The 11,441-nt window shown below is 38.9% G+C and overlaps 2 protein-coding genes across 2 annotated transcripts; both read right to left on the minus strand.

Annotated features, from left to right (window-relative positions):
• Positions 1-4,006: 4,006 nt before the first annotated feature.
• LOC133194907 (death-associated inhibitor of apoptosis 1-like) lies at positions 4,007-4,549 on the minus strand. The gene has a single exon (XM_061330810.1). It carries the CDS (start codon positions 4,547-4,549, stop codon positions 4,007-4,009), a length of 543 nt encoding a protein of 180 aa, XP_061186794.1.
• A 102-nt stretch (positions 4,550-4,651) lies between these two features.
• LOC133194918 (uncharacterized) lies at positions 4,652-8,101 on the minus strand. Its single transcript, XM_061330819.1, has 2 exons — positions 7,385-8,101; positions 4,652-7,165 (listed from the first exon to the last, which is right to left on the minus strand). The coding sequence occupies exons 1-2, from the start codon at positions 8,099-8,101 to the stop codon at positions 4,652-4,654; spliced, it is 3,231 nt and encodes a 1,076-aa protein (XP_061186803.1).
• Between the last annotated feature and the right edge of the window lie 3,340 nt (positions 8,102-11,441).

An 11,441-nucleotide genomic window follows, 5' to 3' on the forward strand; every position in this document is an offset into this window, starting at 1 on the left:
TTAAAAAATCAGATTTAAAACACCAATTTATAAGCATTTTTCTACATTACAAAGAACTGCGAACGATAGTTTTGTTCTCCCGCCTACCTCCAAGTCAGTTTGAAGAAGTTAATACATTTGAATGAATTTTCATATTATTTTAGATATTAATATGAATTTTCATAAAATATTACTTAGTTGGGAAAACAAAGAGAAATAACTCTATTTTTTTTTTCGAAGGGGTTTACAACTAAAATAGTGTATTTAATCAATTACATTTTGTTTAATTAAATATGCGTAAACCATAAGAAAGAATATTTTGAAATATGCTTACGCGTTCAAGCCTGATTTCAATGGAAAACGCCGTCTACCCCTATAAAAACAGTTGGGAATAAGAGTAATTAACTATTTATCACTGGTATCAAAATTATTAATCAATTACCATTAAACTCTTCTATTCATTAACCGAAAATTTTATGGCCAAATCGCAATTAGTATTGAATTAAATGGGTGTAAAATGTAGGCGGGAATCCAGAGTTAGAGTACGTAGTTCTTTACATGTATTCTTTTATTTCAAATTATTATAAATTTGCTTTATTTTCTTTTACCAAATGTCTTTAAATTTCTGTTTAACTAGGAATTCTCCCCAAGACCTCCAACTGACTGACCCAAGATATGAAGAGCCAGTAAAAAAGGGGAAAAAGAGAAAACTGAGTGAGACAGAGGACTCAATCATTCTTACACAAAGGTAAATGTTACCTTTAAATATTCTCTCTCTCTCTCTCTCTCTCCCTCTCGTTAATTTGCTTTAATTGTTAGCTTAAACTGTTTTTTTTAAATTTGTATTTTTTTTTAAAAGGAAAATGGCAAAACAAAAGAGAGAAAACGGTTTCACACAACAGACAAATAAAGAACACCCACAGCTGATAACATTTAGGTATAGTTGTTTTCATAGGTTAAATGTATTACAAATGTACATGTCGCCCTTTGATACGAAAAAATAAAGAATGATACAATAAATAGAACCAAAAAGAAGAAGAAAATATTGAATAATTATCTTGAAAACAGATTCACTTTATAGTTTAAAGTCTTAAAATTTAAAGGTAGACCTCTGTTAACCATTAAAGACTTAAACATTTTTTTTTTCACCATTTTAGTATGCTAGTTTAGATACTGTATGTTTTGTTCTTTAATTACAGGCAGGAAAACCCTGGTAAATATGAAGCCCTGGAAAAGAGAACTAGTACCAGGTCTACGTTCACCCTGGGGTCGTTGACACCTAGATATACCTCAGCAGCATCAGGGTATAGCCCGACGTCACCAGGGTATAGCCCGGTGTCACCAGGGTATAGCCCAGCGTCACCAGAGTATAGCCCGGCGTCACCAGGGTATAGCCCGGCGTTACCAAGGTATAGCCCAGTGTCACCAGGCCCAGCATCACCAGGGTGTAGACCAGCATCGCCAGGCCCAGCATCTCAAGCGTGTCAAGGATCACAAGGATTTGTCCCTGTAAAACAAGAACATTTCCTTCCGTCACCTGATCACACCTTGACTCCACTTCAGGCTCCATTTATGAATACCCTAGCGTCATCGGGGTATGCTCCGGTGACATACAGCTCTGCGTGTGAAGACTCCCAATATCCTCTAAAAGAGGAGTTGGGGGCGCTGTCCGAATTAATCGACTCTCTTCGAGTTGATCTACTTCAAAGTTCCATGCTTGTGAACTATGTTCAAGATTACATGAAAAAATGGAAGTAAAGAGAACTGGCAGTGAAATATCTTTTTTTTTTTATTTTGTACTGATAAGTTTTGGTTAATTTCACTGTGTCCACAGATCATTTTATCATACTAAATGTGAAATCATGTCATTTACAATTGATATTGAAGAATTAAAACTTCATTAATAAAATATAGATTTTGTTGTTGTTGTTATAGCCGCTGGTATTGAAAGTTTTTTATCACAAAAATTAATGTGGAAACAAGAAACAAGTTGTGTATTACTATGTATTACTTACTAATCCAAGATGACAACACTCCCTCTTCGTTTACCAAGATTAGACTGTGAAAAAATTTGAAAAAGTTTGGACTTCTTATAGTAATGATATCCCGGGTATCTTATAGGTGCACCCTTGACAATCCCTCAGTTACAGAACTAAGATGGAATAATTAGAAAGCCATGAAGGCGTTTGAAAAAAAAAAGTTACAAGTTATAATGCCCCACTCCCTAAATGGAAAAACCAAGGTTGAAAATGGGTGTGTAATAATGAACTGATGGGATGGGTGACCCCAAACGACCCTAGGAGAGGTGACCTCAGACGGCCCTAGGGGGTGGTGACCCTAGACGGCCCTAGGGGTAGTGGGTGCCTCTAAAGTGCCCTCAGACTACCCTATGAGTGGTGACCCCAGACGGCCCTAGGGAATGGCGGTGCCTCTAAGGTGCCCCCAGACTACCCCCCTTACTACTCATTCCTTTAGGAAGTTGAGGTGTAGAAGCGGTCAGAGGTTGAAAGCGTGCTATTTTAGGAGTGTGAATGGGTACTTTAATTCTAGGAGTGTGAATGGGTACTTTAATTCTAGGAGTGGGAATTCCCACATTGACTTGAGGAAACATTTCTAAATCGGGAGCTCTTTGACTGCCTATGGGTCCCATAGGACGATCCAATCTCATTTCAGCTTGTTTTTTTAATAATTCCCCAATAGTTTTTTGTCTTTGTTCTTTATAATACTGATTGATTTCATTTTTTAAACTTTCAGGCATGGCTTTTCGTTGAGCTGGAGTTTTGGGAGTCGTTTTTTTCTTTCTACCACCTTTTCTTTGAGCAGCAGGTTTTCTCTTTTGAGGTTTTCTCTTTTGAGGTTTTCTCTTCTTTCTGGTCTTTTGAGGTGCTCGGACCATCCAATCTGGAAATACTCTTTGTTTCTTATTATTGACTCGCACTACCACACTTTTTAAACGACGAACACGTCGTTTCTTAGGTGCATTCCATTTAAATAAATGACGAATGATGACTCCGCCTAGAAATCCGGCTCCTCCGCGTTTTAAAATGGCATTTTTCCTGTCTTGATCACTCGCCGACTTATCGGCTATGATACTTAAATCTTGACGATGATTATTAATAAACTTTTGAGTCTGTTTATTGATAGGTAAGACCCCACGTATCAAATTTCGAGCTCCCATAGCAAACCAATTCAATAAAGCTTTACGCCCTAATTCGATTAAATGGGCTCGCTTGGCAGGATCTCGCTCCTGCTGTAAACGTCGTAACGTTTTCACTAATTTACTCTTGGCTGAGAGAGGTCGACCCATGACGACTGTATTATGATAAATGACAAGTTTAATGTTGATACATTTTTATTTATACTCTTGTGGCATGTGTATAGTTAACAATTCAAACAATCGACTTCTTAATCTGTATTCGTCTGGGGTGTGTGGATTCAAGTCCACCAGGAGATACCCGTGAGGAACACTGGTGGCTTCTTGATAAGCTGACATCAAATGAGGTAAGGCTAACTGTCGACTCAAGACACTGATTTGAGATTTGTCTCTGGGATTTTTAAACAACACTAAATAATGAGCATTCAAACTAATGGTGCGATGTTGTGGTGCCCGATCAAATAAATTCTGAGTGATGTAAATCACACTGGTATTCCGATGATGCGCTTTACGGGTAAACCAATCCACGATGGCTTTTCCTCCCATCATGTCGTCAAAAATGAGTAAGTGAGGAATACTTAAATTGGCTACTAATTTCTCATCGTCTTCTGGAATATTTCGAATGAAGGAGACCTGATCTGTTAAAGAAGTGTAAGCAGGTTGCCATTCTCGATAACACCAGACAATTTTTTGTGGCATGGGGGTAATCCAATGTAAATTTTCCACTAATTTCTTAACAAATTCCGTTTTCCCCGATTTAGATGGTCCTGCTACCACCATGGTAAATTCGTGTTTTAATTGAAAAGACGGGAGTGTCTCGTCAGGTTGCATGATGATAAATGAAGAAAAAAATAGGGTTTCAATCCTTTTTATTCAACACAGAAATATACGTTGAGTTCTCTTCACATCGGATCGACAGATGGGGCAATACCGGAAGGTGGGAGCACATAATGAACAGCAACATACGTGTCCACAAGGGAGTAAAGCCATTTGTAATTCTCCCTCTAAACAAATGTGACATTTTCCTGTGGCCTGAATCTCTGTAGAGGTTTGCTCTAGTAGAGGTTTAATTTCAGGTGAAACTTTGTATCCCACCCGGAGTAAATGGTTAATGAATACGATCATCACCCACTCACGTCCTTTATAGGTATTGATGTAAGGACAATTAGGGTTCCAATAAGCATGTTCTACATAAGGATCGTCTGTAGGTTCCCAGTTGGTAAAACCCATACCACAATGAAAACAGATGGTCTTATCACCCACTCCCCTGTAATAAAATCCGGCTTTGGCTAGGTTGGGTAATAATCCTTTTAAAGACTCGGGCCATCCCTCTTTAAAGGTAGCTTCTCTCTTTAAGAGCAGAGCATAGTTAGGGTAATGAGGAACCCCCTCTGGCTCCCTAGAATGATTAGCCATGACTGAAGTGTTCAAATATGTTTGCCCCCTTTTTATAACCCCTTCATTTTTTAGGGGTTTTCCCCACATAAAATAAAAACACATTTTGAAATACAGTTTTTTTTAATAACCATAAGGTAAAGTATTATAATCTTCCATTAATTGTCTCTTATCATAGACAATTCTATATTGTTTTTCTAAAGGTACTGTCTTGACTTCATGTTGACGAGTCCTCTGTATTTTGTAAGGATACGAGACTTGGATTTCATCCATTTCTTTCTTGAGCATTTTTTCTAATGTCTCTGGTGATACGATATTGGAAGCCCGATAATTAAGAGTCAATCCTTTGACTTTACACACGGAATTTCCCTTCGCGGTAAGGTAAGCATAATTTTTAGGACCTCCTGACATGAATTTGATAATGTGGTCCCCGTCTAATTCATCAGTCCATTCTCCTAAACTATGGCCAAGGGTAGGATTAAATTGTCCCTCCTTATGTTGGTATATGATACTGTCCGTATCGAAATAAAGGACCCGATTTCCTAAAGGTTGTAAAGTCTCGTAGAGGTGTAATCGGGCATGAGCGGTAGTGAAACAGGCCAGTACCACGTTTCCGAAGGGACACTCTTCTACGAATTCCTGTTTCTCTTGATAATTCACCAGCATCATGTCTGGGTCCTCTTTATTTTCTAAGAGTTCTAGCCCTTTGATGTCAATGGTCGAATCTTGTAAGAGTTGCTGTACTTCCTCTTCTTCGGTCAAGTATCGAGTTTTAGGTAATAACAGGCGTTGAGCGAATTTTCCCCACAGGCAATTTAAAAAGAGTTTGGCTATCGTTCTTCGCACCGGATTTTTTTCTATACTTAATAGGTCCATTCTAATGCCTTCTCTGTCTATGACTTTACGAATGTAATCTAGTTTTTGTTCCTCCGTCTGACAATCAGGTGGGAATCCAGACGCTTCCTGTTTGATCTTTAAGAAGGTATCGATGTAAGATCTGAATAAATCTTGACTGCTTTCTGGAAAATGCCAAACCTCGTAAATCCGCTCTAAAGTATATCCCATGTCTAGGGCTTTATGTAATTCTGTAGTCACCCAAGTACCTGTAAGACTGCGTTCCTGGTCTGTGTGTTGACATCGATGTTTAGAAGTAGAGTCCTGTCGTTCCGCACAGGTTCGACATAATGGAAATAATAACTTGCCTCCTGTGCGATAAGGTAAAATGGGGTGATAGAGGCCTCGGGGTGGTAAGACCCGACAGTGAATGAGACCGAAATAAGTTCTCACGTCCTGGAATTGGTCTGTTATGATCTGAGGATGGCCTAGGGGAAAAGGTCTGTGTTTTAACACGTAAGGGTATAAGGAACAGACGTCCACGTATCTCATGTCCCCCTCCTCACAATACAATCTTGTAGCATTGGTCCGGCCTCCGTACAGGGCTTCTCGGGGGTTCAAAGGATCTGGAATGTCCAGATCTCGTACATAATTCTGTAATGCCCCCTCTCTTTGTACTTGTTGATCGAAATCGTGTTCCCAGATACTACGTACGGAATACCCCATTTCCTCTAAGACCGTATTCCTCCTTAAAGTTTCCTCGTGTAATTCCTGGTAAGTAAATTGTGTCCGGTGAGGATGAGTTTCGGTCTGTAAATTGGGATAGCAAGTAGGGCATCCGTGCCAATAGCATCCGTAAAATTCGTAGATGGTACGAGTAGCTTCCTGGTATCCATCTACAGTATAACTTCCGATCTTGACTTCTCCTCCGTTTCTAGCATGTCGTATGTGAGATCCGCTCTGGTGACTCATCCAGGTTAGCCACCGACAGGCTTTGGCGGAATATTGACGCGCAGGCTGATACCCCATGTTGGGAATGATGGCAATGGTATCTTCGGGCATGAATCCTCGACGGTAAGCTAAATTGGCCGCACTGGCAAAAGTGATGGATTCCTGGAAGGGGTCTACATGGACTAAGGTCTTGAGAGTGGCTCGAAACTGAGCACAGCATCGTCGTAAAATATCGACGTCTGAAATACAATAGTCTAAAAATTCCTTCTGGAAATCAAACACTTTTCCGGCTTGTTGTTCGTACCATTGGTAAAAAGCCTGTCGTCCACTTATAGACATGTCGTCCGGATTGTAGAATGCTGCCGGTGGATAAGGCCCCACATAATTCTGGTTCTGTTCTGTATTAAAAAAGTGAGGGAAATACCCTTTTTTCAGTTCGGTGAATCCGAAAGCAGAGGGCATTTTAGACAGAGCAAAAGGTAAAAAATTGTAAGAGTCGATGAATTTCAATCCGCAGATTTGCATGGATAAGATTTTACTGCCGTTCATGATGACTGTAGGCGTCATGCAGGCGGAATGCACCAGGTAATTTAAAATGAACTGTCCGTCATATCCTTTGAAATTGTGGGCAATGATGATAGCCTCGTCGTGTAATAAGGCGGAATTCTTATTCCCTGTGTCGGGCTGTAATAACCAGTCCATGAAGTGTTTTAAGGTATCTGGGCCTTTAAACACGTGTTGACGGGGTCCCATGTGTCGACAGTGAGGACAGGGATCTTCTATGGGTAAGTGCCCGCAATGTTGACATACGCGGTGTGCCACACATAAATTAGGGACGTGGATGCCGTTTTCCTGTGTACATTCGAAATCAAAATAAATATAAAACTGTAATGTCTCTTTGCCTTTCTTTTTCTTTTTCTCAGGCTTCAGTTGAACGTAGCACTGATGATCCGTGTCTACAGTTTTCTTACAGATCTTACATTGTTTCTGTCCTCCGCAATGATGATGAGGGAGTAATCGTTTGGGCATCCATTTCTCACAATGCTCGCATCGTCCCATTAAACTGCATACCGTTGTGGCCGTATTCTTACTGTGAGGCCGTAAATGGTTTTCGTAGCAAGTTCTGCTCTGAAAAAATCCCTGGCATTGATAACATTGAATGTGGCTCCCGTCTGGAGGGCAGGGAGTGTCCGTTAAACAAAATGAACAGCGGTAAGGACACTTGGTACGATGGTCTGTAATGTTCCTGTACCCCACATCGCAATGATCACAATAGTATTGATTGCCCGTCACACCTGGCATAGACAAAATAGCATCGTAATGATGATCGTCTAACAAAATGTTTAAATAAGTTCCATCTCCGCAGCCTTTATAAATGGGCTCTAAACTGAGTTTAGAGGAGGTGGACTTAAACTGATATATTTTCAGTCTATAACGAGGGGCTAACACCTGTTGTAATTTCCCCCATTCTTCGGGTCCACAAGGCTGATGAATATCACAGCCGGCTTGTTCCATGAGAGCTAGGGCTTCGTTTTTCTGGTCATTAGCTCTTACATCTCCTAATCTCATGCGTTTCCATAATTTTTCCCATTCAACTAAACTCTCTGGATTTTCCGGTTTTTGACTGTGTAACCGGGTGACTACGATGGCTCGAGCTAAACAAAATTCATCCCAAGGATTGTCGATCTGAAGGATGCATCGTTTATTCTTTTTAAAACTCTCCTTATTGACCATCAGGTGTTTGGTATTCTGTCCACCACTGCCTTCTGGATATTTGACATGAAACATGTCGAATTCCATAGACCCGTCTCCCAGTTTAAAATCTTTCTTGGATTGTTGCACGGCTTCTATTTTATTTAAAATGACGTCCTCGTTTAAATGTTTACATTGAGTAAACTCGTACCAAATGTCGGAATCCAGAGAAGGGTGGTGAATGTTCAGGCGTACATAATCGTTAGGGTTACACTGCATTTGATATTTGACATTCTGTAGCATGTCTCTAAATAATCGCCGAACAAAGCCTCTGTTTTCCTCCTCTGGAAATTCTTTAAAATTCACACTGTACACATCTTCTTTAGCTTTAAATTTTCTGGAATGCTTAGCTTGATTGAGTCTCACTTGGTAATACTGGGAAATGGTCTTTGGTTTCGGTGGTGGTGGTGGTGAATGTGGTGGTGATGAAGACGGAGAGGGTAGTTCTTCTTCTTCTTCAGGTAGATTCCGTAAACGTTGTAAGTGTTGAGCTCGGTTGGCTTTGGCTCTCTTTAATCTTTCCATTAATCTCGCATTTTTTTTCCTGAGAACTAATTCTCTGGTTCTCTGTCGAGAAATAATTCTTTCTAATTCTTTCTCCCGTTTTTTCCATCTCATAAGTTGTTGTGCATGTAACAATTGTTTCAAGGCACTATCAAAATTCATCTTGATAGATCTGACAACAAAATGAGCTGAAAGTCGGAAGAATGCTGTATTTATAGAGTGTATGAAGTCATAATACCTAGGTAGTTCGCTGATCCAAGACTAAGTATTGAGACGTACACAGTACGTACAAAAGGGTATATAAAGCAGAGCTGGAAATTTTAGGATCAGTCTTAGTGGGCATTTGTTACTAGACAGACGTAAAAATATGGCAGAGGAAAAGTCCATGAATTCACCTCCACTCATACCAGAGACACAGGATAGTATTGAAGGAAATGAAAGAAGTTTGATATGCGATATCTTAGATCAAATGACCAATGTAATGGAGATACTTCAACAGACTATTTGTGAGTTTAAAGAAGACATGATTACTGAGATTCGTGTGTTTAGAGGAGTGATAATGAATGAGATTGGAAATCTAGAAAAGAAAATAGAGACTAGTCAGGATCAAAAGCAGATTAACAACAAGAGGAAACTTCCTGGTACTACCCAGACGGAGAAGACCCTGAAACTCCAGAAGAAAAAGTAAATATTATGTACATTTTTTACTTTGAATAAATCATCTTACACACTTTTTGACTGTGTTATTGTTTTTTCCGTTTTCAGAAAATAGAGCTCTGTGTGAATGACACACATGGCGTCACAATGGTATACTTGAATCGATGCCAAGATTGTGTATTGCCTAGGCCTGAGTCAGCACAAAACGTAGATTAAACGTAGACCCCCCTTTTTTTTTTACTTGGGTTTTTCCAGGGTGTATACTAGATTGAACAGGTCATCTGGGGCCAAAAAAAAGTGTACTCAGTTGACCCGGCCATCCAGGATCTGGGGGGACAAAAGTGCACTCAGTTGACCCGGCCATCCAGGATCTGGGGGGACAAAAGTGCACTCAGTTGACCCGGCCCTCCAGGCTTCTTATACTACTTAAGTAGCATAAATTAAAATTTCAGATAACGTATTTTAGGAAGAAAAAGGTGTCAATGAGAGCGTGAAAATTTATTTGCTAGGAGAAATCGCTGTTTCCGACATTCATTCCATTAATATTAATTCTAAATAAAATTGAAATAAATTCCACATACTAGAGAAAGCAAGAATACTTGGTATTAAAATATCATATCATATCAAGAGAATCGACTGCTATTCATAACAACTGAAGAAATAACCGAGAAAAGCTTTAATTAATTTTTATGTTCATCGCCCCTAAATTTCAGATACGAAAAAAAATGTATTGTTTGCCGTTAACATTCATAATTTCTACATACTTAGGAGATTCGCCGTTAAACTTTCAGGAAATTTTCTTTTAGGTCTCTTCTACAGTTAACCGAAATTTTATGTCGATCCGAGGTGTTAAATAAGTTTTAGAGTAATATTTTAGGTTGATACTGGTTTGATTTTTTTTTTTTGAAAAGAGGAGTAAACTAGTTATTGATTGTGACCTTTTGATCAAAGGTCAAGGTCATCAAAGGTCAAGGTCAATGTCAAAGGTCAAGGTCAAAGGTCATGATCATGGGAAAATCCTGGAAATAACTCCTTACTGCATATGTTTTTTTTTTCATCATGATCGAAATTACTACAAACAAATAAAATATTCATTGTACACCTAAATTATTCACAACTGATCATCCGTAAAAGTTTCCATGAAAAACTACTCATGTTTAAGACAACTTCCGGTTTTTCGGCCGGCACTTCCAGTGAAAATAATTTGCATGGTTATAGTCTATCTAACATCTGCATTAGCCAAACATTTCTGGAAAAAGAAAAACTTGGAAAATTCACATTTTTCCATCGATTCCTGTCACGACCGAAAGTGACAGCAACGTAGGATTTTCACATAATGTAGAAAAACTGGTGACTGACTATCAGTCCTGAAAGTTTTAGACTTCAGTAGTGTACTGGTGCTGAGCAATTAGGTGAATAATTTTGAGGGCAGGAAAATACGCGACCGGAAGTGAATTTTACTGAGATGTTTGACGTCACTCTAGACATCTGCAATCTCAATAACATATCTATAAATCATTTAAAGAACTTTATCTATAAGCAATATTTATGGGGAATTAAAAACCTCTATTACGTAGTTTTTCTCTTACAACCGGAAATTGTCATTTTTTTGTTGTTTCGGGTTGGATCAACACATATAGACACTGTGTAAAAGATACAATTATATGATGCAAGTGTCATTTCAAAAGAGAAAAGTTGAAATTTTTTATTTCTTTGGTCACTTCCTGTGACGACCGGAAGTGACGACTGACGCGATTAACCCAAATGGTTTCACATACTACTCAAGGTCTATTACTCATATAAGTTTGGTGTCTTAATCTCTTACTGTTTCTGAGATCTCACTCAGACAAGTTTTCATTTTGCGGTCATTAAAACACGCGACCGGAAGTGAATTTTACTAAGATGTTTGACGATACTCTAGACATTTGCAGTTTGAATAACATATCTAAAAATCATTTCAAATACTTTATCTATAAAAGATATTTATGGGAAAGAAAAATACTCAAATTATGTAGTTTTTCTCTTATAACCGGAAGTTGTCGTTTTTGTTTCCGGTGGGACTGACATATTTCGAAACTACAAATGAGATGCAATGAAGTGATGCAAAAAAAGATTCAAAAATGAAAAGTTGAAATTTTCGATTTCTATTATCATTTCCTTTGACGACCGGAAGTGACGGCTGACGCTCTTAACCCAAATGGTTTTGCCTACTCCT

The sequence above is a fragment of the Saccostrea echinata genome, unplaced genomic scaffold, assembly GCF_033153115.1.
Source record: "Saccostrea echinata isolate AGI-Se365-2 ecotype Australia unplaced genomic scaffold, CSIRO_AGI_Sech_v1 ptg000001l, whole genome shotgun sequence".
Lineage (NCBI taxonomy): Eukaryota > Metazoa > Mollusca > Bivalvia > Ostreida > Ostreidae > Saccostrea > Saccostrea echinata.

Bases quoted from the DNA above. Each gene is read 5' to 3' on its own strand.
- LOC133194907 (XM_061330810.1), bottom strand. From the start codon at position 4,549: ATGGCTAATCATTCTAGGGAGCCAGAGGGGGTTCCTCATTACCCTAAC.
- LOC133194918 (XM_061330819.1), bottom strand. From the start codon at position 8,101: ATGTTTCATGTCAAATATCCAGAAGGCAGTGGTGGACAGAATACCAAA. The intron at 7,166-7,384 runs GTATGCAGTTTA...GAATGTACACAG, and splicing joins GTAAGAATACGGCCACAACG to GAAAACGGCATCCACGTCCC.